The sequence below is a fragment of the Rhinolophus sinicus genome, linkage group LG15 (assembly GCF_036562045.2).
Source record: "Rhinolophus sinicus isolate RSC01 linkage group LG15, ASM3656204v1, whole genome shotgun sequence".
NCBI lineage: Eukaryota > Metazoa > Chordata > Mammalia > Chiroptera > Rhinolophidae > Rhinolophus > Rhinolophus sinicus.
The window spans coordinates 1,571,031-1,598,437 of NC_133764.1; the positions used below are offsets into that span (position 1 = coordinate 1,571,031).

General features: G+C 46.3%; 1 protein-coding gene across 3 annotated transcripts in view; it reads right to left on the reverse strand.

Moving 5' to 3' along the window:
* The window catches only part of NT5M (5',3'-nucleotidase, mitochondrial), a 43,047-nt gene extending 27,837 nt beyond the window's left edge, over positions 1-15,210 (reverse strand). Inside the window, exons 1-3 of one of the 3 annotated variants that reach the window (XR_012492355.1) lie at positions 14,793-15,210; positions 11,449-11,549; positions 495-555 (exon numbers count right to left, since the gene is read on the reverse strand). Coding sequence is in view for 2 of the 3 variants with exons in the window: in XM_074320715.1 (XP_074176816.1) it covers positions 495-555; positions 11,449-11,549; positions 14,793-15,062 (432 nt within the window). In the remaining variant the exon portion in view is untranslated. The remainder of the gene's footprint in view (positions 1-494; positions 556-11,448; positions 11,550-14,792) is intronic. The other 2 variants (XM_074320715.1, XM_074320716.1) reach the window with 2 other exon arrangements.
* Positions 15,211-27,407: the final 12,197 nt, after the last annotated feature.

Here is a 27,407-nt window from a genome sequence, read left to right on the forward strand (position 1 = left end):
CTCAGTTGCAAGTAATTCTAATATTTTCAATAAAGGTGATAAGGTGAATGTGCAGCAAAACTCAACTGTTGCACCTTCGTAAGACTTTTCGTGTAAATAAATTCATGTGCCCAAATATTTGAATTTGGGTTTCCTCTAGCCCCTCCGCAGACATACTTCCTCTCCTTGTCCTATGCTTCACAAATACCACTTCCCTGAAATGTGGTGGTCACCCTTCCCAGATGACCCGGCATCTTCACCAGGCCCCATCCAGCGAAGGTGACGGGTTTCAGACCGGTGCTGGAGAAGGTGTTCAGGAGAAGAGACCAAGGCACAAGACAGGGACTGTTGGGAGAAGGCGCAGAAACGAGGCCACCCAGCCGGCGGCAGCTGCACTCTGACGGTCCGTGCCCTTTCCGCTGGGCGTGCCGAGAGCCAGCAGCCCTTACCTGCGACCCACGGGTAAAGGGGAGCGAGGCAAAGCACCGGCCGCTCTGACAAGCCGCACGTCTTACCTTCTCGTAGGGACAGTACTTGTACTTCTTGATGGGGCTCGTGCAGATGAAGACGGCAGTACTGCGGGAGAGGAAGGAGGGTGAGGCACATGCAGTCGTCATCGCCCGCCCTCTCAGAGCCTGAGCCCATCACCTGGCCTGGGCAAGCCCACTGCCCTGCGTTGCTCTCCATACCACAGATATCTGCCCTGTGCCACTGCCCTGGGCAGCCCCAGGGGACCCCACCCCCGGCCCAGGCAACCAGCTCAGGGGTGGCATCTGAATTATGGCAATTCTGCATGACTGGACTCAAAGGGTTACCTGGGCTACTGAGGCAGAAGCACTTAAAACGAGAGGCATTAGAAGGATGGGAGGCAAGTTATTGAGGGAGACTTGGGGCCTTGTACAATGCAAAGTAAAGAAACCCTGAGGACAAGACTTCAGGTAAAGTGTCCAGCCAAGCCTTCCGGCAGGAGGAGCAGCGAGGGGGAGCCCCGATCCGCCAGCGAAGCTCCCTGGCACTGGGAGTCCCCTCAGACGGACGCAGCTTTGCTGAGGTGCGCCCCTTCCCCAATCTGTATTTCTGCGCTGAGTCAATGTGGACCTGACCCGGAAGGGCCTCCCAGGAGCCAGCTTCTCCCCACGGCCCCAAGGGCCCCCAGTCACTCAACGACAGAGCCATCTGGGCCCAAACCTCCTCATAAAGCCAGCATCTGCCCCTGGAATCGACAACTGGCTCATCAAACCAGGCCTGTGAAGACAGGAGTTTCCCGCTCCGTCTCTCCTTGGCAAAGGCGTTCCCTGAGCGTGCCACGTGAGGCTGCCCTGTGCCTGGGCAGAAAGCATGTGCCTTCCGGTGACCCCCGTCTCAACCCCTGAGCACTGCCACTGCCACGCTGGGGGCCCTCCCCCTGCCGGCCAGCGCCTGGGTATGAAGCCTCTCCTTCTCACTCTCACCTCCTGCCTGCGCTGACACCTGGCCTCACAGGGAAGCCCACCGTCCCCCTGCCTCCGAGCGACAGTCCTTTTGTCCTCCCCCCACACGCCTCAGAGGCGCCAGGTGAGGACAGTGTCCCTTGGTCTCCATTGCTCCTTCCAAATCCCTGCCTCCATGAAGCCCATGCCTACGGCCATTCCCGCCACCCTTCCTGCTGCTGTCACCTACCACCTGCCCGTTACTGCCCTGCTGCCTCCGCCACGTCGCGGGCTCACCGTCGCCGCTCCATGCCCACTCCTCTCACCATCCTCATGACCATACATGGACACCAACACTGCACACACGTGCAGACCCAGCCCCTGGGCTCTCAGGTCCTATGCCTGCTCACCTCCAAAGCAGCTTCCTCCACTCCGTCTCCAACGCCTCTTCCCGCCACACCCTGAGCTTATACTCCCTTCTGCCACAGTCTCAATTCCATGCTTTGCCTCTGACCACCACCAACTATCCTCCCAGTAAACACATTCTAACATTTCCCACTCAACCCTGCAACTGCGTCCGGACAGACAACCCACTGCAGCCCTCAGCCAGCTGCCCAGCCTAGTCTCCCAGCTTCTGGGGGTTCTCACCCCTGTGGTGCCCCATCTACGCTCCCTGCTCGATGGTGTCACCCAGGCCGAGGTCTTTAAACGCTGGCCAGAGGCTGGTTCCCCCCCGCTCCCCACTCTGCCTTTGCGATCCAGCTCTCTCCTTTGTACGAAAAACCAGCCAGCTCTTCCCTCATGTCTTTTCATGTTGTGTGTCTCCTACACGCTCACCCTATTACCACTCACAACACTTCTGACGCCCGATGTGGGGGGGAGGGTTCCCCACACCAAGCAATGTTCTGAGACACCAGCTGGCTGTCCTAGAATCTGACTCAGTTCTGACACTGCCGACCTGGAGAGTGTCAGTCCCACAGACTCAGGGCTCAGCCTGCCCCCTTGAGACGCCAGCTGACAGGCCAGGCTGTCAAACCTGTGCGGGTGACCAACTGGCTATAGATTCACGGTTCCCAAGACCCCCTCCTAGGGTTCCCTTAATTTGCTAGAGCAGCTCCGGGAACTCAGGGAAATACTTACTATTACCAGACGGTTATAAACGCTGTGATAAAGGACACAGCTGAACAGACAGATGAAGAGATACACAGGGTGACGTCTGGGGGGGTGGGATCCCGAGCTCAGGGGCTTCTGTCCCTGTGGAGTTGGGGTGTGTCACCCCCCTGGTTCGTGGTTGTGTTCAGCGACCTGGAAGCTCTCCGAACCCCGTGCTGTTGGGATTTTACGGAGCTTCCTCACATAGGCACGATCGATCATTAGCTCCATTTCCAGGCCCTCCCCCGCCCCTCTGGAGAAGTGGGGGGTGGGGCTGACAATTACAGCTTCTGATCATGGCTAGGTCTCCTGGTGAGCAGCCCCCACCCAGGAGCCACCCAGGGGCCCACCCAGAGTCTCCTCATTAGAACAACAGATGCTCCTAGTGCTCTGATCACTTAGGAAATCACAAGGGTGTTACGAGCCGTGTGCCAGGAGCCGGGGGCAGAGACCAATACATGTATTTTCTGTTACCTCGCATCTGCCCTGAACACCAGGCTTACATCCTTACCTCCTGTTGAGCATCTCCACCTGGACATCACACTGGCATCTTAGACTCAGCATTTCCAAAACGGAACAGATGATTCTCCCTACGGCCCCCCAAACCTGTCTTCCCCACTTAATGGCACTATTACATATACCTAACTGCTCTAGCAAGAAAAACTGAAAATTACCCTTTTTCCTAACTTTACTCCACCCCCAGTATCCATCACCAGGTCCTCTGGGTTCTCCCCCAAAGCAGGTTTCAACTGCTGTCCCTGGTCGTCACGCCGCCCAAAACAGAGCCAGCTCTCAGGGCAAACACCCACTGGTTCCTGCGCCCCGAAGCCATTCCCCACCCAGCATCTACACTGATTATTTCCAAATCGCTTTACTGAGGTGTAACTGACAAGCAGTAACCACACATGCTTAAAAGGGCACGATATGGTACATTTTGACATGTGTGAAAGAAACACAGACACCACACCAAGATAATACACATGCCCACCAACCCCAAGTTTCCCGGCGCCCTTCGGCCGTCTCTCCCTGCCCTGCCCCACCTCCTGGGCCCCAGGCGACCACTCATCTGCTTTCTGCCACCAAAGATCGGACGATATTTTCTGGAATTTTAGATTAATGGAATCATGGAGTATGTACTCTTTTTTGGACTGGCTTCTTTCATTCCAGTAACGTTATTGTGGGGATTCATTCACGTTCTTAAATGTATCAAGTTTGTTCCTTTTCTTAATTGAGGAGACTGATTTTATAAAATAGTTTCATTGAGATATTCCCATACCATGAGAGCAACCCATTTTAACTGCATAATTCAATGAATGTTAGCGTGTTTATCGTGCTTTACGATAATCACCAATCTCAGAATACATTCATGTCCCCAAAGAGAAACCCTGTATCCAACAGCAGTTATTGTCTTTGTGGACTTGCCTACTCTGGAAATTTCATATAAATGGAATCCTATGATACATGGTCTTTTGTAAGGGGCTTCTTTCCTTCAAAATAATGTTTTCAAGGGCCATCCACCTTGTAACACGTGTCAGTACTTCACGCCTTTTTATTGCTCAGTAATCCCCCATTATAAGGACACACCACACTCTGTTTACGCATTTATCATTGATGGACACTTGGGTCGTTTCTACCTGTGAACAGTGCTGCTAGGAACAAGTTTCTCTGTGGACACGTGTGTTTATTTCTCGAGTACATTCCCAGGAGAGCAGTTGCTGGGTCCTATGGTAACTCTATATTTAACATTTTGAGGAGATATTTTCCAGAGTGTTCTCCACAGTAGCTGCACCATTTTACAATCCCACAAGGAATGATGAGGGTTCCAAAATTCTCTACATCCTCTCCAACACTTATAATCTCCCGTATTTTATCTGTTATAGTCATTCTAGTGGGTGTGGTTTCTCATTGTGGTTTTGGTTTGCATTTTCCTAATGACTAACGATGTCAAGGCAAATTTTCATGCACTTATTGGCCATTTGTACATCTTCTCTGGAGAAATATCTGTCCAAACTCATCGTCCCGAGCCTAGGTTTTTCAAACGTACATCAGATCACGACTCTCTCTTCAGCCCCATCGCTACCACCCCACCATCCCGTCCCTCCACATTGACCTAATTCTAGCCACACTGGTCTCCTTTATGTCGTTCAAACAAGCCACGTTTTTGTCCATCTCGGGGCCTCTGCTCTTGCTCTTCTCTCAGCCAGGAGGACCCCAGCCTGGTATTTCACTTGCGGGTCATTCTTACCCTTCAGGCCTGAGGTCTAATGTCACCTCCTTGGAGACACCTTTCCACCCCTGCTGAAGTAGCCCCTTCCCCAATTACTCCCGAACACATCACCTTGTCTATTTCCTTCACAAAGCTTATTACAATCTGAAATTATTTTGTTTACATGTTTTCGTCTTCCCCCTTGTAAGGCCTTCCCCTGAGGCCCGAGCCCTCACGTGTCTCATTTATAAGTACATCCCCAGTGCTAGCACAGTGCCAGGCACAGAATGATCAAAACTATATCTGTTCAGTAAATGAATGAACCAATTGCCTCATTCTAGGTGCTACAACAGAGCAATGAGAGCCACGTTTAAACACAGGTTTAAGCACATCTGGACTTATCCTTCTAAACGAGGTGTTTCCTTCAAAAGTAGTCCCCTAGGAGGTCAAAGACTTATTTTGACAAATACTGCTACTGCTTAATACATGTTTGGAGTTATATACAATATGATAACAACTATAGAAAAAGAAATAGGAAAGAAAACTCAAGCATAAACACCAAAATGTCAGAGAGTGGTGGTTTCAAAGTGATAAGATTATAAATGACTTTTTATCTTGTATTTTAGTTTTCCAAAATTAAACATATGCTATATACTTGTTTTCTTTTTAGTTTTATTTATTCAAGTGTGTTTTTCCAGGACCCATCAGCTCCAAGTCAAGTAGTTGTTTCAGTCTAGTTGTGGAGGGCGCAGCTCACACTGGCCCATGTGGGGATCGAACTGGCAACCTTGTTGTTAAGAGCACCGCGTTCTAACCAGCTGAGCTAACCGGCCGCCCCTGCTATATACTTTTTAAGCAAGGATTTTTCAACCTTCTCTTAAGGACTAACCTCGGGAACCAGTTACAATCACATCAGAAAGCACTTATTGCTTTAGAAATCATGACTGTCTTTTATTCAGCACACACTGAAATGCATTCTGTTCTAAACACGAGGGAGGTTTGGATATAACGCATTTATTTGCTGGCACTGACTCCAAATAAGTGTAAAGGACAATTCACACTCACTGAGGGCACTTTATGTGGAATATACTATGTTAGTTGTCATGGGGGGGGTGTCTGTTATAAAAGGATAAAAAGCATCGCTGGTATCCGTGTGCACCAAGGCTCTCACTGTAGCCCTGATATGCAAGAACAAGGGAGAAATGACTTAACTGTCTATGTGGAAATCATTCAATAAATTATGGTGTACGTGTGCAGCAGTTCAACAGAGTAAGATAGTTATATAGTGTTGATGTGGAAAGATAGCCAACATATTGTTAAGTGAAAAAGAGAAACCTACAAAATAACATAGATGACCTCATTACTGCTTTAAAAAAAAAATACTAGTATGTGAACATTCATTCAAAAGATCAAAAATGAGAGTGTGTACCATGTGCGAGGTATCACTCTAAGGACTGAGAACACAGCCATAACTAAGACAATCCCTGACCTCAGGGAGCTCACATTCAGAAGAGAAAGGGACAAACGCAGACACACAATTTCAGCTTGGACACCGCACCCAGGGTAATGGGCAGTGACTGCCAGGGGACAGTGGCCGATCAGCTGCAGTGGTCAGGGATGGCCTCTTTAAGGGGGTGATATTTGAGGTGCATAGAATTGACGAATAAAAATAATGTGACCATGCGAAGAACTTGGGGCAAAACATTCCAAGATGATATAATCAGAACAAAGGCTGTGAGACCAGAAACAAGCTCCACAGTCCACGGGGCAGAAAGCAAGCCAGTGTGCCCGGGGCAGGTATAAAGGGGTCGGAGGGCAGGAGGGCCAGGTGGCACAGGCTTGGACGTGGCTAAGTTAGGGGTTTATTTTAGTGCAATAGGAAGCCGAGAGAGAGGTTTAAGAGAGGATCCACATCACCGGAATTTGGCTTAAAAATATCACTGGCTGCTGGGTGGGACATATGAATTTACAAATCTATGTACAAACACGTATGTAAATACATTTTAAAAGGTCTGGAAGCACACACCTCAAATTATTAACTCGGGCAAAAAGAGTGGGATCGAGGGGGATGTCTGGTGGGGGGGAATAGGCAACTCACGTTTTTCCCCATATTTCACATTGTATGAGTTTTTCATAAGAATATACTTGTACATTACTGAATAATTTTTTAAAAATTAGTCGCTGCAGAAGATATTCCCAGCAAACTCTTCAGGGTGTGAGGCGATGCCCGGGGGTCTCCGCCCTCGCCAAGGAGGCTGTTTGAGACCAGTCCCTTGGTTGAGCAGATAAGGGCTTGGCTCACACGGTTCCCCTCCTCCCTGAAACCCGCTTGCCTTCTCCACCTGGCAGATTCCTTTTCTTTCTTCTAGACACAGCACAATGTCCCCGCAGTCCCTGGGGAGGGAGCTGCTGCCTGCTGCACTCCCGCCCTCCACGCACACATCTACTACAGCACTTTCACAGTGATGTTCCAGTCACTTGCTTACTAGTGCGCTCTGTGAAGGCAGGAACTCTCCTATCCTACAGTCCAGGCCTAACCTGGAGCAGACACATCCTCATTGTCACGTTTGCAACCTTGGCCCTGCTTTAGCACGAGACACACAGCTGTCCGCTTAGCTACTGACCAGCGGCCTCTCTTTGTCCAAACTTTGGGCACTGACTGGCTGTAGAAATCTTCTCCCCAGGGAAGAGCCAAGCTGGAGGTAAAGGACCACCGTAGTCCACACTTGCATTTCCCAGACTAGAATTTCTGCAGAAGTCTTAATAGAGAAGCTATGAAGTGTTCCAGGCTAGAAAACATTTGAAGAAAGCTGCATCCTCTATAATGAAGAGTCACAATGCACACGAGCAAACGAAAAGCTCTGAAGAGTCCTACAGTAAAGAAACCTTGATTCAGCGTTTCCCCCCCAGTTCTGGTTAAAGAATCCTTTTCTGTTTGCATACCGAGTAAATCCTGCAGAATGGTAACAGCAGCAGCTAACATTCACTGAGCACCTGCTCATGTCAGGCACTAAACTGAGGACTTTCTCATTACCCTCATTCTACAGATAAAGAAACTGAGACCCAGAAAGTTTAAAAACTTGCCCAACATTTGGCAGAGTCTAGAGAAGCCCAGATCTGAGCCTGAGCAGCCTAACTGCAGTTAAGACTTAATCTCAACCACTATTTTACTAGCTCCCCAGAATACAGCCAGGTGAATGTGGGCCAGGAAACACTGATCTAGATAAGAATACAGTTTTGAAAAGCATCAGTGCAGTACACATTTTCTTTGCCTCTCCAGGCTCTTGCGACAGATGGAAGAAATTATACAACACTACTTTACCATAAGTCAAGTTCCAATGGTGAACCAGCATAAGGTATACTACTCTGCAGGACCTGGACTCAAATCTAAATGCGAATTATTGACCAAACAACTCTATGATACAACTCAAACTCGAAGCAGTTTGTGTTTCTCTGATGCCTATTTATCATGTTAGAACTTTGAAAGTGGATAATTTTTGGAGGTTTTTATATGGTACAATGAAGGCCAATCATACTTATGTTTGATTTGTCATTCAGGTTGCTATATTCAAGCAAACTTATGACCAATAAAAGTTATATAAGTCTAGAAATAAATCCTAACATCATCGTCACATGATTTTCCCCCCCCTTCTTTCGCCACACTCCCCACCCGTCCGGTTCAAGCCACTGTTTCTCAGTCTAGTTGTGTAGGACACAGCTCCCTGGCCCCTGCTGGTATTATGAGCCTTGTGCTCCCCGCACTGAGGCAGTCGGTCACCGGTCATTGGTCGGCCACTCACAGCCGCTCATGGCTGCTCACGGCAGCCCAGCTCCAGGGAGAGCCGTTGTTCACAATCTTAACTGTAGAGGGTACAGCTCACTGGCCCATGTGGGAATCCAACCGGCGACCTCAGTGTTAGGAGCACGGTGCTCCAACCACCTGAGCCACTGGGCCGTCCCTTCAACTGATTTTTGACAAGGATGCCAGGACAATTCAATAGAGGAAGGAAAAGTCTTTTCAACAAATGGTTCTGGGACAACGGGATTTCCACAAGCAAAATAATGAAGTTGGACCTCTTCCTTACACCATGTGCAAAAATTAAGTCAAAATGGATCAATGACCTTAATGTAAAAGCTAAAGCTATAAAACTCTTAGAAGAAAACATAGGAGCAAATCTTAGTGACCATCGACTAGGCCAAGTATCCTTAGATACAACACCAAAAACACAAGTGACGAAAGAAAAAGGTAGAGAAATTAAACTACATCAAAATAAAAACTTTTGTGTTTCAAAGGACGCCATCAAGAAAGTAAAACAAGGGATGGCCGGTTAGCTCAGTTGGTTAGAGCTTGGTGCTGATAATACCAAGGGTGCTGGTTCGATCTCCGCATGGGCCACTGAGAGCTGCGCCCTCCTTAAGAAAAAAGAAAGAAAGAAAGTAAAACAACAATCCACAGAATGAGAGAATATATTTGCAAATCATATCTCTGATAAGAGAGCTGTTATCTAGAATATATATGGAATTCTTACAAGTTAATAAAAAAGATAGCCCAGGTGAGAAACTTAGCGAAGGACTTAAACATTTCTCCAAAAAAGATATACAATGGATAACAAGCACACAAGAAGAAGCTCAGCAACCTTAGCTATCAGAGAAATGCAAATCAAAAACACAATGAAATACCCTTTCACACCCATGAGGATGGTTAGAATATAAAAGACACTAACAAGTGCCAACAAGGATGTGGAAAAACTGGAACCCTCAAACACTGCTAGTGGTGGGCCAGCCCGGTGGCTCAGGCGGTTGGAGCTCCATGCTCCTAACTCCGAAGGCTGCCGGTTCGATTCCCACATGGGCCAGTGGGCTCTCAACCACAAGGTTGCCAGTTCAATTCCTCGAGTCCCGCAAGGGATGGTGGGCTCTGCCCCCTGCAACCAAGATTGAACGGCACCTTGAGCTGAGCCGCCACTGAGCTCCTAGATGTCTCAGTTGGTTGGAGCGCGTCCTCTCAACCACAAGGTTGCTGGTTCGACTCCCGCAAGGGATGGTGGGCTGCGCCCCCTGCAACTAGAAACGGCAACTGAACCTGGAGCTGAGCTGTGCCCTCCACAACTAACACTGAAAGGACAACAACTTGACTTGGAAAAAAAGTCCTGGAAGTACACACTGTTCTCAATAAAGTCCTGTTCCCTTTCCCCAATAAAATCTTTAAAAAAAACACACGAAAACATTGCTAGTGGTAATGTAAGATGGTGTAGTCACTTTGGAAGATAGTCTGGCAGTTCTCAAGCTGTTAAACATGGATTCTCCATATGACCCAGCAGTTCCACTCCTGGGCATACACCTAAGAGAAGTGATAATATACAACTACAAAAAGACTTATACATGAATGTTCACAGCAGTATTTTCCTTAGTATCTAAAAAGTAGAAACAACCCAAATTTCTATCAACTGATGAATGGATAAACAAAATGTGGCACATCCATACAATGGAATACTATTTAGCAATGAAAAGGAATGATCACACTATACACAAATATCAAATGATGTTATACACCTGAAACAAATATGTTATATGTCAATTATACCTCAATTTTTAAAAACAAGTTACATAGGGTATGCAAATCAGAAAATTATGTCTCAGCAGAGGAGAGAATTCTGTTTGGAAATGCCGCGGTTCTCAATCTAAACGCCTCATTAAATACAGATTCCATTTTTAAAAACAAAAAGAATGAAGTACTCATTTGTGCTACAACATGGATGAACCCTGGAGACACCATGCTGAGTGACAGAAGCCAGACACAGAAGACCACATATTGTCTGAAATTTATAAGAAATGTCCAGAACAGGCAAATCTGCAGAGACATAAAGTAGATAGTGGTTGCCCAGGGCTGCAGAGGGCAGGCAGGAATAGGGTGTGACTGCTGACAGGTATAGCGCTCCTTCTGAGGCGATAAAAATGTTCTGAAATTGACTATGACAGTTACACAACTGTGAACATACTCAAACCATAGAACTGTACACTCTAAATGGGGTGGGGTATGTGAATGACAGCTCCATAAGGCCGTTTTTAAATCAAGTTCTCAGGGCAGCACATCGTCTGTAACTGCTAATGCATTTCAGTGGATGGTATGCGGGTTGTGGACTAGTGGCTCTAGCCCATAGACGTAGCCATGTCACCAGAACAAAACAGTAACACCTCACACAACGCCCCTCCTGCTTCCTTACCACCTTCTCATCCTGTCTCCTGTAACACCTCTGTACACAGCTTACTCTTTCTTTTCAGCACTTATCACAATCTGTGATGATCTTTATTTGCATGATTCTTTGCTTAATATCTGCTCTCTGGCTGAACTGTAAGCTCCATGAGGGCAAGGACCATGTTTCGTTCACTTCTGTATCACTGGTGCCCAGCAGTATCTAAAGGTCAGTTCTCAGATATGTGCGGAATAAATGAACTTTCCACATCCAGTGAACCATGTCAAATTAGACTTGGTATTTTCTCAAGTTACTGAATCAAAACATCTTAATAGCCTACAAGCAGAGTCTGTTTTATTCAGTTAGGGTTTTACCGGGTCCAGTAAGGATGGAATGGGCACGCCTTGTGCAGGGGGCGAGGAGAGAGACGGGAGGGCGGAGGGAGTGGGCAGAAGCAAGAGAGGGGTGGCAAGAAGGTGCAGGCACTGGGGCAGAAAGACAAACTTACTTTTCCAGGCTGGCCATCTGCTTCACAGCTTCCACAGCTCCTGGTAGAGGCTCAAGCTCAAAAAAGAAATTCTCTGACTCCCATATGCTGATGGCCTTCTCCTGAGAAGAGGAGAGAAGCAGGTAACTGCCAGGGTCCTCAGCACCCTGCCTCATGGCAGGGCGGATGTCACAGCTTTTGGAAAAGGCTACTGACAAGAAGAGGGTGGGGCTTCCACATTCCCCTCACCCCTTCCCACACACCCAAGGACATATTTCAGAGCAGGAGGGGATGTCTGTGTTCCAGCCCTTCTCCACGAGGGATGTGACTTCTGCAAGGATCCAGCAGAGACCAGCTAAGGTAGCAGGGGCTGTGAACTCTGAGGCCTGGTCTGCCGGAGGCACAGCTGGCCCTGCCTGGGACCAGTCTTCAGGAACCACATTTGCTTGATTCTATGGCCAGGAGCATGCTGGAGGCTCTGAAGGTGGACCAGGTCTTGCCATGGCACTAGAGTCCATACATTCCAGAACTGCACGAACTCAGAGATCCTTAAGAGCACTGCTTCCCGGGGGTGGGGGGGGGGCACTGGGGCAGAGCTCCAGGCTCCTTACCCACATCAACCAGAGCAGCTCTTTTATCTGTGTTACGCGTTGGGATGCCTTTGTTTAAAACAAAGAAGTCTGCTGCTTTTAAAGTTTGAAAGTCAAAAACTCAGACTTTTGTTTTACCTATGAGAAAACTAAAGCTCAGAGGGGAAGGGATTCACCTGATGTTACACAGAATGGTGAGCAAGCGGGGAGAACCCCATCTCCCAAACCCCAGGCTAGGAGTTCCAACCTCCTGTTGCTGAGCCAAAACCAAGTGTACAGGGTGCCACACCTCTCCAGGGCCAGGCCACGGGGAAAGTGACACTGGGAGGAGAGACAACCCGCCTCTGAGAAGTACTGTGCAGGAAGGGCCTCCGCCAGGTCAGAAGCTACACACTCCAGGTCAAGAGCCACCAACACACATGAACGGGTGCGATGCACTGAGATCACACTGGCAATACTCTTGTGAACTACTCGGGGTTAAGCAAATAGTGCTTCTGCTAACATATATTCCCTCTTTGACCCTCACATCCCACACGGAGTAAAAATTGCTATCCCAATTTATAGATGAGAAAACTGAGGCTCACGGATTTTTTCCACGCCACTTATGAGTGATACTGTCAGAACTTAAACTTGGGGCTTCCCCTCACACAGAGGCATGTAGAGTGGGGGAAACATGCCCAGTGGGGGCATCAGAAGTCCTGGCACTTGCTGTGACCCTGGGCTAACCGTCTCAGCTCAGTGATCAGCATCCCAGCCGCCCTTCCCTACCTCCTTCATTAACTTGCTCTGAAACCCTGGTCAAGGCACTTCCTCTCTCTGGGCTCAATTCCTCAACTGTCCTAACAGTGTGAGATTCTAAGTCAGTTCAAATGAACTCTGCCTTCCACCTCTGCCACGCTTACCTCTCAGGGAACTGTGAAGCTCAGAAGGAATATGGATAGTGTTATTTTGTAAAGAAGTACCTACATATGTAAGCTGGGTTGGTGAGTTGGTTGGTTGTTTTTAACCAGATGCTGGGTTAGCTGGCTCAAGGGGAGTCTCTAGGATGTCCTGCTGTGAGCTGTGCTGGTGATAACGCACATGTGTTCATCTATTTAAAAAAAATCCCAGGGGCGGCCAGTTAGCTCAGTTGGTTAGAGTGCGGTGCTCTTAACAACAAGGTTGCCGGTTTGATCCCCACATGGGCCACTGTGAGCTGTGCCCTCCACAACTAGATTGAAACAGCTACTTGACTTGGAGCTGATGGGTCCCGCAAAAACACATTTAAATAAAGAGAAGTTAAAAAAAAAATCCCATTTTCTGCAATGTTCCCAGAAGCAGAAATCAGATCATTCCCCTCCTTAGTGCCCCAGAATCTCTATTCTTTGCTTTGTAATTGGAAAATGGCAACTGTCTCCTTAGACCTGGAGTCTGCACATCTGTACATGAGACTGGAAAAGCCACTTTCCTTTTCAAAGTTGGGGGTGGGCTTAGTTTCATCACCCTAATACACTTCTGGGAAGAAAAAGGGTTCCCAGATTGCCAGTGCTGTGCGCTGTCTATAAATGAGCACACACAGAGCAGGGGTGCATATTACTGAGGTTGCAAAAATTACTAGGGTATTTCCTCTGCTTTCGAGTTTTAATTAGGCCTCAGGACTGGGAGACGTCAGCACACTGGGCTCTAGGAAAGTCACCTTCTGAAGTGCCTGATGCTACTGACAAGAAATAGCACTTAATTTTCTTTTTAACACCTGCCCCTCAACAAACCAAATTATTGCTGAGGTTCCTATTGTAAGTCAAAAGGAATGTCAGAGAACAGCACTTTGGGATGGGGGCAGCTAAACGTGCTCATGCCCCGGAGGCAAACGGACTGGTCTGAATCCTGGCTGAGCCCCTTACCAGCTTCCTCACTTGGGACGTTTCTTCACTTGCATGCTGGACATAATGTCTACCTCACAGAGGAGGTAATACGGCCAACCTGTGGTTACCGAACAGGCTTTAATGTAGTAATCATCACCATCATCAACTCCTCCGGTAGTGGCCGCGGGTGGCCAATCAGGGGACGCCAGGAGACACCTAGCCTCGTTAAGTTTACGCATGGCAACAAACGCTGTTCTTTCACGAAATGGTTTAAATTTACAAGCGAAGCTGTCTGTCTGCAAAGCTGCCCGGATATTCCCTGCGGGCCCCCAGCATCAGAGAGCGGAGCACACCCAGGGGCGTGGTGACCTCCGCTCGGTCCTGCGGGACCCACGGAGCAAGGAGCTAAACCAAGGCGTTGATCTCACCCCGTCTTGACCACGGACTCACTGCGTGATGTCCAGAAAGCCACTCCGTCTCTCCTGGTTTCAAATACCACTGGGAGCTATGCTTTTGGGGAAAAGGGGGGAAAAGAATGGTAAAGACACTCAACTTCATGAGGATGGAGAAACAGAAATGCGACTGTGGCAGAGGTCAAAGGGGACTTTCATTGTAACGGTATTGTATGTTTAAAAAGAAGATTTGAGGCCAACTATACCCAAACTTTTAAAGTTAGCTGAAGAGAGAGAGTTAGGTACGTTACGGTCTACGTTCTCCCCAATTTTGAGACGCTGAGCGCAGGGCTGCGCCCGGCGCCGCGCCCCCCGCGCCCCCCGCGCTCCCCGCGCCCTGGTTTTGTGAGCGGACCCTCGAGGCTCGGGGCGGTGACCCACCCAAGGTCACGACTGCTCCCGGCCGGGCCTCGGCGTGCGGAGCCGCCCCAGCGGGCGCGGGGCCCCGGGGCGGGCACGGCGCCGGGGCGGGGGATGCTCACGCTCAGCCCGGGCTGCAGGCGGCCGTACTGCTCCGACAGCCAGAAGCCGCGCCGCTCCTCCAGCGCGACGAAGGGCTGGTCGGGGAAGCGCGCGCGGAACTTCTTGAGGAAGCCGCCCTCGAAGTCGGCCAGCACGCCGTCCATGTCCACCAGCACCCGCAGGGCTCGGCCGCCCGTCGCGCCGGCCGGGCCGCCGGCCGCCCCGCGCCGCCCCGCCGGGCCCGCCGAGCCGCGGGGCCGCGCAGCACACCAGCCGCGCAGGCGGATCATGGCGCCTCACGCTCGCTCGCCGCGGCCGGCGGGGCCGCCAGACATGACCGCCGGAGGAGGAAGCCCTGCCGGCCGGAGCGCGCGGGGGTCGCGGGCAGACGGGAGCGAGCGCGCAGGCTCCGGCCCCAGAGCGAGGTTGCGGCGCGCGCCCCACGCACCGTGTGGCCGCGTTGCCCTTAAAGGGACACGCGCCCCCGCAGAGGCGGGGCCCGAAGGGCGTGGGTGTGAGGGCTGCCCCGTGCGCTGGGATGGGACAGCACCGTCGCCGGCTCTGCAGTCGCATCTTCTCGCCGGACGCCGGTCTTGGCACCCTCCTCACACTGCAGCGCACGATGGAGGCGCAGGCAGCCGATGGAGCCAGCCTGTAGCCACCCACACGTTTATTGAGCCCTTTCTGTGTGAACAAATAGACGAGGCCCCTGCCATCCTAAAACTTACATTTTATGAGAGAAGACAGACAAAAAACAAATGTACCTACAAAACAGGCAAAATCATTTTAGGGAGCGACAGTAGTATGAAGGCGCCAAGACAGGGGGGTGTGCAGTCTGAAAACCCCTTCTTTTTTATAGTGTCTCTGGGGAGAGGTTGGTATGAGTAAAAACAAAAGAAAACTTTCAACTATCACAAGGCCTTAATAAACCTGGTGATTTTCAAAAATATTGTGCGGACGGAGTCCCAGAGAGCAGTTTCCAGGCTCCCGGCCTCCGGTGGAGACGTGTTGGCTCCAGTGGTGGTTGGTCAGTTGGCTGCTGATGTAACTGCTGTGGTGCACTGGTTGGTTGGTCGGTTGGTTGGCTGGTTGGCTGGTTGGCTGGTTGGCTGGTTGGTTGGCTGGTTGGCTGGTTGGTTGGCTGGTTGGCAGGCAAAGAAGTGGGCGGCAGATTGCAGATCGTGTGTCTCGCCTGGCCACCAATAAGACTATAGTGGTATGACTCCCCTATCCATGGCTCCGTGTGTGCATTCCTTTTTGGCCTCACCATATCCTGCATTCTTATGTGGGGAGCGGGAGCTGAGACCCCGCATGACATCCTGCATGACAAAATCTATAAATAAATATATTGTTATGTACCCTGGTTTAGGTTGATGGAGAAGTGGAGGGATTGGCGGGGTGGTCAGGGAAGGCCCTTTGTAGGAGCTGATGCTGGAGCAGAGACATAAATGATGAGAAAGAGTATGCAGGAACCAAAGAGAGGAATGGTCCAGACAGCAAGACCAGCAAACTCAAAGGTCTGAGGCAGGGAGTGAAGCCTCGGAGTGACGAGAAGGCCAATGAGACCAGTTTTCCTTCTTGTATGTATTTGGCGTATGTTTGCTGAGCATCTCCTATGTGCTGGGCAGTGGATGCCAAGTGGTCAACAAAGTCCCCATGCTCATGGGCTGACATTTCTGGATCCTTCTGAAAGTATGATAAAGGAAGGGTAGAGTGATCCAAACTGAGGTCAGAGAGATGGTCAAGGGCCAGCAAGAAAACACTGTGGCACAGTGTGGGGTCCCACTGACTATGCCACATAGTAAGTCTTCAGCACCCGGGCACAACTGGTTACTCTTAAGGCATCTCACGAATTCAAGGGCAGGGACCAGGTCTGACTCGTCCCTACATCCTGAATGAATGAGTGTGGAGGTAAACGTGATCCCTGCAATCACTGTTTGGTTATTCTGTGACTCCCTAACTAAGATTTCCCACCATGCTTTTTCACCTTGATAGTCATTCTTTAATTACATCGCCATGTTTTTCTTCATAATTTTATTATGAAAATTTTCATACAGAAACGTTTAAAGAACTATACAATGAAGATAAACATGCCCACCACCTGGGTTCTGTAGTTAACAGTTTGCTCTTTTGCTTTCACATATACCGGTATCAGTGAATCTCTCCATCCCCCCACCCATGCATCAGTCCACGTTATTCTTTGTTGCATTTCAAAGTAAGCTGCAGACAGCAGTACATGTCACCACTAAACACATCAGCCTAAGTAGCTTGAAGTGAGTGCAATATATTTAAAGGTAAATTTTACAAATGAAATGCATAAATCTTAACTTTATCATTCCCTGAGTTTTGACAAATGCATCCCTAGAAGATATAGACAGGTGCTGTCCAGTAAAAGCACAGTCAGTGATGAGAACAATCTGTGCTGTCCAGACACAGTAGGCACCAGCCATGTGTGATTAAATGAAGCCACTGAGACTGAAGAACTAAATTTTCCATTTTAGTTAATTTCAATAATTTAAATTTAAATTTAAATAACTCGTGTGTGGCTGGTGGCCAGTGTGTCAAACAGTACTGATATAGAACATTTCCATCTTTCCAGAAAGTTCCTTCCTGCTCCTTCTCCACCAGCCCCTTCTCCCACTGTCCTAATTTTTTCTTACCTCGAATGAGTTTTACCTCCTCTCGAACTATAAACGGAATCATATGATATGTACTTTTTTGTGACTGACTTCTTTCACTCATCATGCCTTTGAGAGTCACTCAAAAAAACACGTTGTGTGTACCGGAAGTTTGTTTCTTTTCTTGCTGAATTCTATTTCACTGTGTGAATATACCTGAGTTTATTCAATCTCCTTTTGGTAGACATTTGGCTGTTTTGAGTTTGGAAAAATTATGAATAAAGCTGCTATGAACATTCATATGAGTCTTTTTGTGGATGTATTCTTTTTTCTCTTGGGTAAACACTTAACAGTGGGATTGCTGAGTCTCAGAACATGTATATGTTTAGCTTTATAAAAAATTGCCAGACATTTTTCAAAGTGATCGTGCCATTTAACAGCCCCACAGACAATGTGTGCAAGCGGTTAGCTCCGCATCCTCACCCACGTTTGATGCTGTCAGTCTTTTTACTTTTAGCCATTCTGGTGGGTGTGTAGTGGTACCTCATTGGATTCTGTGTTGCATACATCGCCATTACTTTATTGTTTACATGTGGATTGTCATTTTTTTGTCCTCTCCCTTTGGAATGTATGTTCCATGAGGGTAAAAACCTTGTCTGTTTTTTTTTAAACTAGTACATCCTTAGTGCCTAGAACAGGGCCTAACGTATAGTACATGCTGAACAAACTCATTCATGCACATATCCAACAGATGGCTTTTGAGAGCCTTGAGCCGAGCAGATAATATTATTACCATTGGACAAGTGAGAAAATTGAGACTAAGAGACAAGCGACTTCACCGTGTTCAACAGTGCTAATAAGAAATGCTAATCATAACTAACATATGTGGATGCCTACTATGTGCCAGACACCATCTAGGCTCTTTATGTAAATTGATAGAGAGGTGGAGGAATTGGTGGAGTGGTCAGGGAAGGTCCCTTTTAATCCCCACAACATTTCCATGAAGAATAATAATATTAACCCATTTTAAAAGATAAAAACACTGAGGCACAGAGACATTAATACTAACTTGCTCCTTGGTGTGGTAATTTAAAACAATGTTGATACACTACCTTTCAAGAGGTGGAGCTGAATTCCTATCACCTTGATTGTGGGCTGGATTTAGTTCTTTACTTCTAATGAATAACATAAGTGATGGTTTGTGACTTCCAAGAATAGTTCATAAAAGTCATTGCAGCTTCCTCTTTGCCCCCCCCCCCTCTCATTACTCACCCTTCCACATCTGCGGACACTCCAGCAGCTGTAAGGAAACATCCCCATGAGGAGGAACTCAGGAGTGCCAACAACCAGAGAGAAGCTGAAACCTCCCAACAACAGCCATGGAGGGAGACATCTTGGAAGCAGGTCCTCCAGCCCCAGTCAAGCTTTCAGATGATGCAGCTTTGACTGGCACTTTCACTACAACCTCGTGACAGACCCTGGCTCAGAATCACCCAACTTAGCTGCTCTCAGATTTGTAATTCAGAAACTATAGGGGATAAAAAATGTTTGTTGTTTCAAGCCTCTAAGTTTTGGGGTAATTGTTACACATCAATAGATCACTAGTATACCAGGTCACTAGTAAGTGTTAGAACTAGGATTCAAGTCCAGACGGTCTGACTCCAATTGTCACAGTGTTCATAATGCTGTCTGTCCTTCACTGAGTGTCTCCCCTGTGCCAGGCCCTGTGAAATGGTCTCTTGCATGAGTTATTTGGGTTGGGGGCTAGTGCCCTGATCCTTGCGCTGTCTGCAGCGACTGGGGCTCAGGCTCTAGAGCTCAGCAGCCTGGGTTTGAATCTTGACTCCACCACTTATCACTTACAATCCTTTGACGTACCTTTAAACATCACCTGGGTTACATTTCCTTGTTTAAAATGGAAATAATCATAGTATCTACCTCCTAGGGTTATTATGAATTATATGGATTTTTACATTTAAAGCATTTAGAACTGAGTCATGCACACAGTGGGCAATCAATACACATCGGTTGTATTACCTCGCATGTTGTTTTCTATCAATCACGGTGACTTACAGCATGTAATGTAAAGCACTTTATCTTGTTGTATCTTCACAATGACCCCATGAGGTAGACACCGTCCTTTCACTGGATGGAAATAGCCTCAGAGAGGTCAAAGTGATTTTTCCCAGGTCACGAAGCTGGCAACCAACACAGTGAGCCTGTGAATCAAGCCCCTATGACTTCAAACCAATTTTCCCCATCATATTATCTTCCAGTTTCTGCATTAACCTAGATTTTCTGCTAACGGGGTAGGTTGGGAAGAGAATTCACATTTACTGAGGGCCTACTGGTGCCAAGCACTGTGCTAAGGGCTTTCCATATGTCTTTCATTTACCCACACAGCAAAGCGGTGATTCTCTTATTATTATGAAATGTTTTCCCAGGTTCCTTCCCATGCTTAGCACACAAAAGGTATGAAAAATATTCTTGTTCAAATGAAAATAGCCCAAACTGTACAGAAGTTGATTTTTTATGATAAAGAGGATTATTTTGCCCTATTGATCAAGGATCCAGCCTGCCAAGAATATTGTCTTGGGTGAAATAGACAGGGAGCTCCTGACCAGCAACCCACCACTTGGACCTGTGTCCCCTTCCATCATCCAGAATCATGTAACTGGTCTCTCCCAGCTGAGATGCTACTTGTGAGGGAAAAAAGCGTAGCATCTTCATGGGGCTCAGAACCTCATATGCGCTCTGTTCTTGCTTTGTCTGCAGGGAGTAGCTGCTGTACTTGTTGCTACCCGTGTGCTGGTCTGTACTGAGGTGCATGTGACCCTGTTAGCCTTTTAGGGGGGCCTGCTTGCCCTGTTGTTGAAGCCTGTGGTCCTGGCCTTTCACCTCATTGCAAAGTCCTCTCCATGTTCTGACCATGGTGGCAGCAGGACTGGGTACATCTGGGTGACCTACATACCCTGAAAGGTCCACTTACTACTAGGTGCCTCTCTCAGGTACTGCAGGCCTCCCAGTGAGGGGCTGTGCTGACCCAGCACCGGATTAGCATGAGCTGTGTTGAAGAAGGCTTGGCCTTTCACCGTTCACGCCAGGGGAGCTCTGGGAGCATTGTTTGTTTCTTTTTCTTTCTTTCTTTTTTTTTTTTATTGGGGAAGGGGAACAGGACTTTATTGGGGAACAGTGTGTATTTTTTCCAGGATTTTTTCCAAGTTGTTGTCCTTTCAGTCTTAGTTGTGGAGGGCGCAGCTCAGCTCCAGGTCCAGTTGCCGTTGCTAGTTGCAGGGGGCGCAGCCCACCATTCCTTGTGGGAGTCGAACCAGCAACCTTGTGGTTGAGAGGACACACTCCAACCAACTGAGCCATCCGGGAGCTCAGTGGCAGTTCAGCTCAAGGTGCCGTGTTCAATCATTAGTTGCAGAGGGCGCTGCCCACCATCCCTTGCGGGAAATCGAACTGGCAACCTTGTGATTGAGAGCCCACTGGTCCATGTGGGAATCAAACCGGCAGCCTTCGGAGTTAGGAGCACGGAGCTCCAACCGCCTGAGCCACCGGGCCGGCCCGCATTGTTTGTTTCTAACTGACCTGCCCCTTGTGAGTTGTAACTCTGGGTGAGAAGAAGCCAGGGCCAGCATCTGACTGCTCCTCTATCTAAGTTTCCTCTCAAATTTGCAGTTGCAGGACTCATTCCCATTTCTCCTTAAGTATCTGGGAACTCCCTTTCCATACAGTTTTCTCTACATAGGGATTCCAGCAAACCTCAGACAAAACACAAAGAAATTTGGAATTGAGAAATCTCAACCGAAAAGCTGGCTTTAAGTCAAATGACTTTTTTGTTGATAGCTGCTTTCTGCCCTTTCCCTTCTGGATGGCAATCAACCTGATGACTTAGGCTTTTGGAGCAAAAGGGGTAAAGAGGAAGAAACCAGCTGACTGACAAGGAAAGGCGTGACAGAATGTATTTCAAATATACTGTGCCCAAGCAACAAAAGAAAAAATAAAAGACTTCATCAAAATTAAAAACTTTTGTGCGTCAAAGAACTCTACTAAGAAAGTGAAAGATAATCCACAGAATGGGAGAAAATATTTGCAAATCATATATATGGAAAGTGACTTTTATCCTGAATATATGAGGCCTAACAATCAAGTTTGCAAACTTGCCACCGTGCGCTTACATTGGCAGCCCTGTGCAAACAGCCCAGTAAGGGTTCATAACCTTGGTATATCAGTGTCTCACAGCTGTGTTTGTGTGGATATGTGGCAGTGTCTTGCTGAGCGGCATTTATTATTGTTGTGTGTTTTTGTGTGTCGTCACAAGAATGTCTGAGCTTGAATTAGAGCAACAAACAAGCATTAAATTTTTGTTAAACTTGGCAAGAGTGGAAGTGAAATCAGGGACATATTAATCCAAGTTTATGGGGATAATGCCATGAAGAAAACGGCAGTGTAGGAATGGATTAAACATTTTTCTGAGGGGAAGAGAATGCGTCACTGATGAAGAGAGATCAGGCGCTGCCAGTAATGAGCAGAACTGATGAAAACATTGCAAATTCATTGAATTGTGCGTCAAATCGTCAGCTGACTTTGAGAAGCACAGCAGACCAAGTAAACATCGATAGAGAAACAGTTAGGAAAATCTTAACTGAAAATCTTGGCACGTGAACGGTGTGTAAGAAAATGGTTCCAAAGGAGCTCACCAATAAACAAAAACAAGGGAGGGTCAAAGTTTTGCCAAGACCTTTTGGAGAGGCAAGATGATGTTTTGGGCTGTGTTATCACTGGTGATGAAACATGGGTGTACCAATACGACCCTGAAACAAAGCGTTAAAGTGCACCATGAAAATTATCCAATTCTCCATGACCAGAAAAGTTCTGTCAGTCCAAATCAAGAGTCCAAACGATGTTGCTAAGTTTTTTGATAACAGAGGGTTTATTTATTATGCATTTGTACCAATTGGACAAACAGTTAACCAAGTTTCCTATTTGGAAGTGCTAAAAAGGCTGCATGAAAAAGTTAGACGACCTGAACTTTTCACCAACAATTCATGGCTCTTGCATCACGACAGTATACCATCTCTCACGGCACTGTCTGTGAGGGAGTTTTTATCCAGTAAACAAATAAGGCACCCGATCTGGCCCCCCAGTGACTTCTTTCTTTAGCCAAAGATAAAGAAAATATTGAAAGGAAGACCTTTTGATGACATTCAGGACATCGAGGGTAATACAGCAACAGCTCTGATGGCCATTCCAGAAAAGAGTTCCAAAATTGCTTTGAAGGGAGGACTAGGTGCTGGCATCAGTGCATAGCTTCCCAAGGGGAGTACTTCAAAGGTGACCATAATGAGGTATGTAGCACTTTTTCTAGGATGAGTTCATGAACTTAATTGTCATGCCTTGTATAAAGAACTCTTACAACTCAACAATAAAAAGACTTCTGGTCAAAATGATGGACTAGGTAAATGCTGTACTTGCCTCTTCTAATGACCACATCTAATATACAACTAAATTATAGAACAACCACCCTTGAGAGCCACCTGAAGACTAGAGGAACAGAATTCCTATAACTAAGAATATAAAGAAGAAGCAACATTAAGACTGGAAGAGAGGCAGAAAAGCAAAACTAGCTGCTTCCATACCCATGTGTGGCCGTCAAGAATCAGGAAATATATCTCAGCTGCGGAGGTCCTCCCTCAGGAGCACGGAATCCCAGCCCCACACTGGGCTCCTCAGCTAGGAGCACCAGTGCTGAGAAGAGGAGGCCCCGCACATCTGGCTGTGAAAATCAGCAGGGATACCATCTGGATGACATGGAGGATTTCGGTAAACAAAGGTGTCCTCTTAAAAGACCCAAGCATAGACTCGGTCATGCACAAACACTCACACGAAGCTCCAGTGAAGAAACAGCATCTCAAAAAGAGCCACAGACTTACAGGGAGGAACTGAATTGTCTGGCTTCAGGGTGAAGGCTTGAGGGGCAGCTCTCCCCAGGACAGAGGTGCTGGCAGGCATCATTGTTCCTTTGTTGAGCCCTCCCTCCACACAGCCTGCAGGCACAGGTGAGCACCAAATATGAGTCTTCATTAACCTGGTTAACACTGCTTGCCCTACCCTGGTGATTCCCTGAGACCCCAATACACCCAACTGTGCACCAGCCTGAACTTCTTTTAGCAGGTTCCTCACAAACATTCCGCTTTGGTCCACACTGCGGACTTTTCCAAAATCTCTCAAAGGTCCACAAACCCCAAACAAGCAGTAGCTGGCCTTGGTGTGCCTGGTACTATTTGCTAAGTGGCTCCAAGCCCAGCACTAAGCGGCTCCAAGCCCAGTCTTGGTTTGAAGCATAACCTCTACTAGACAACTCCAAGCCCAGCAAAGTCAGCTACCACCACAGATGACTTTGTAGCTCCTTGTGCCTGGGCTGGGCACAAGCCACAGCTGCCTTGGCCTGCACCAGAGCCCCTCCTAAGAGACCCCAGAATCATCATACCCTGTGGCTGGCTTCAGACCACACCAGAGCACCACCCAATTAGCTCCACAAACTACACACCCAAAGGGTGGATTTGGCAGGCACTAAAGTGAATTCTTTTCCATGGGATTAGCCCCCACACAATAGCTCTTCTGCTATAATATGGCCAGTCCTCAGAGCCAGTCAGCCTGAAGGTCAATCTCACTCACTGGCGTGCCAATAGCAATCAAGGTTCAACTATAACAGATGGGCACACACAACCCACAGAAGGGGTACCCATGGAAAACCCAACTCGGATGACCTGGGAGACTGCGCCACTGGACCCCACAGGACCTCTACTACTTAAGGCTAAGACTGGGAGAAATAGCAGATCTACCTCATACATAGAAACAAACACAAGGCGACAGCTAAAATGAGGTGACAACGAAACACGTTGCAAACAAAACAACAGGACAAAACTCTAGAAGAATTAAACAAAATGGAGACAAGCAATCTACCAGATGGAGAGTCCAACACACTGTTTACTCAATGAACTTATGGGAAGAATAGTTAAACTCAGTGAGAACTTTAACAAAGAAATAGCAAACGTGAAAAAAAACCCAGTCAGAATAGAATAATACAATAACTGATATCAATAATATCAATAATACATTAGATGAAATCAATATCAGATTAGATGAAGCAGAAAACCAAATCAGCTAATTGTAAGACAAGTTAGCAGAAAACACCCAATCAGAACAGCAAAAAGAAAAAAAGAATTTCAAAAATTAGGATAGTTTAAGGGACTTCTGGGACAACATCAAGCATACCAACATTCACATATCACAGGGGTACCAGAAAGAAAAGAGAGACAGCTAGGGACTGAAAACCTATCTGAAAACATAATGACTGAAAGCTTCCCTAACCTGGTGAAGGAAATAGACATACAAGTCCAGGAAGTACAGAGAGTCCCTATTTGGGGACATTCGAAAAGATGAACCTAAAGAGTCCCACACCATGACACATCATAATTAAAATGCCAAAGGTAAAACACAAAGAGAGAATCTTGAAAACAGCAAGAGGAAAACAGTTAGTTACTAACAAGGGAGCTCCCCTAAGACTTCTAGCAGATTTTTCAACAGAAACTTTGCAGGCAAGAAATGACTGACCACAAATATTTGAAGTGATGAAAAGCAAGGAATTACAACCAAGATGACTCTACCCATTTAGAATTGCAAGAGAGATTAAGAGTTTCCCAGACAAGAAAAAGCTAAGAGAGTCCGTCATTACCAAATCAGCATTACAAGAAATGCTAAATTGACTTCTTTAAGAAGAAGAAAAATGTATATATGAATAATAAAATGGCAATAACTACATACCCGTCAATAATTTCTTTAAATGAAAATGGACTAAATTCTCCAATCAAAAGACATTGGATGGCTGAATGGATAAAAAAACAAGACCCATACATATGCTGCCTACAAGAGACCACTATCAGGTCAAAACATATACACACAGACTGAAAGTAAAAGGATAGAAAGAGATATTTCATGAAAAGGAAATGAAAAAAGAGCAACACTTTTATATCAGACAAAATAGCCAATAAAGACTATAATGAGGACAAAGAAGAATATTTTGTAATGATAAAGGGATCAATCCAGAAGGAGTCTATAACCCTTGTCAACGTTTACACACCCAATATAAAAGCACCTAAATATAAAAAGCAAATACTGATAGATATTAAGGAAGAGATTGACAGAAATAGAGCAATCGTATGGGACTTAAGCTCCGTTAACATCAATGGATAGATCATCCAAACAGAAAATCAACAAGGAAATACTGCCCTTAAATAGCACATTAGGCCAGCTGGATTTAATGAGTATTTTTAGAACATTTCACCCCAAAGCAGCAGAATATACATTCTTTTCAAGTGTACATGGAACATTTTCCAGGATAGGCCACGTGTTAGGCCACAAAACAAGTCTCAATAAATTTAAGAAGATTGACATCATATCAAGCATCTTCTCTGATCACAATAGTATGAAACCAGAAATCAATTACAAGAAATAAATTGGAAAACACACAAACACGTGCAGGCTAAATAACAGGCTACTAATCAATGAATGGGTTAACAATGAGATCAAGGAAAAAATCAAAAGGTATCTTGAGACAAATAAAAACAAAAACACGATGACCTAAAATCTGTTGGACACAGCCACAGCAGTGCTAAGAGAGGAATTCAAAGCAATACAGGCTTACCTCAAGAAATAAGAAAACTCTCAAATAAAAAATCTAAACGTACACCTAAAAGAACTAGAAAAAGAAGAATAAACAAAGCCCAAAGAGAGTAGAAGGAAGACAACAGTAAAGATCAGAGCGGAAATAAATGAATAGAGTCTAAAATATATATGTATATACAAAAGATCAATGAAACCAGGGGTTGGTTCTTTGAAAAGATAAACGAAATTGATCAACCTATAGTCAGACCCATCAAGAAAAAAAGCGAGAGAACCCATATAATAAAATCAGAAATGAAAGGAAAGGAAGAAGTAACACCACAAAAATACAAAGGATTATAGAAAATACTATGGACAATTATATGCCAACCAAGTGGATAGCCTCGAAGAAATAAATACGTTCCTAGAATTTTACAATCTTTCAAGACTGAATCAGGAAGAAACAGAAAATCTGAACAGATTGATACCTATTAACACAATCAAATCAGTAATAAAAAAACTCCCAACAAACAAAAGTCCTGAACCAGATGGTTTCACAGGTGATTTTACCAAACATTTAAAGAAGAATTAATACCTATCCCTCTCAAACTATTTAAAAAAAAAAAATTGAAGAGAAGAAAAGGCTCCCAAACTCATTTTATGAGGCCAGCATTACCCTAATTCCAAAGCCAGACACAACACTACAAAAAAAGAAAAGAAGAGAAAACAAAAGAAAAAAAGAAAGAAAGGAAAATTATAGGCAAATATATCCCTGATGAACAATGCAAAAATTCTCAAGAGAATATTAGCAGACCAAATGCAGTACTATCTTAAAAAATGATGCACCATGATCAAAGTGGGCTTTATTCCTGGGATGTAAGGCTGGTTCAATATCCACAAATCAATTACTGTGATACACCACTTACGTAAAATAAAAGATAAAAACCATATGATCGTAGCAATAAATGCACAAAAAGCATTTGCCAAAATCCAGCATCCATTTATGATAAAAACTTTCAGCAAAGTGGGGATAGAGCGAACACACCTCAACATAATAAAAGACATACACGACAAACCCACAGCTAACATCATACTCAATGGTGAAAAGCTGAAATCTTTTTCTTTAAGATCAGAAACAAGACAAGGACGTCCACTTTCACACTCTTATTCAACATAATATTGGAAGTCCTAGCCACAGCAGACAAGAACAATAAATAAAAGGCATACAAATTGGAAAGAAAGAATTAAAACTGTCATTAGTTGCAGATGACATGATACTATATAGAGAGAATCCTACCAAAAACCTATTAGAACTCATAAATGAATTCAGTAAAGTAGCAAGATAGA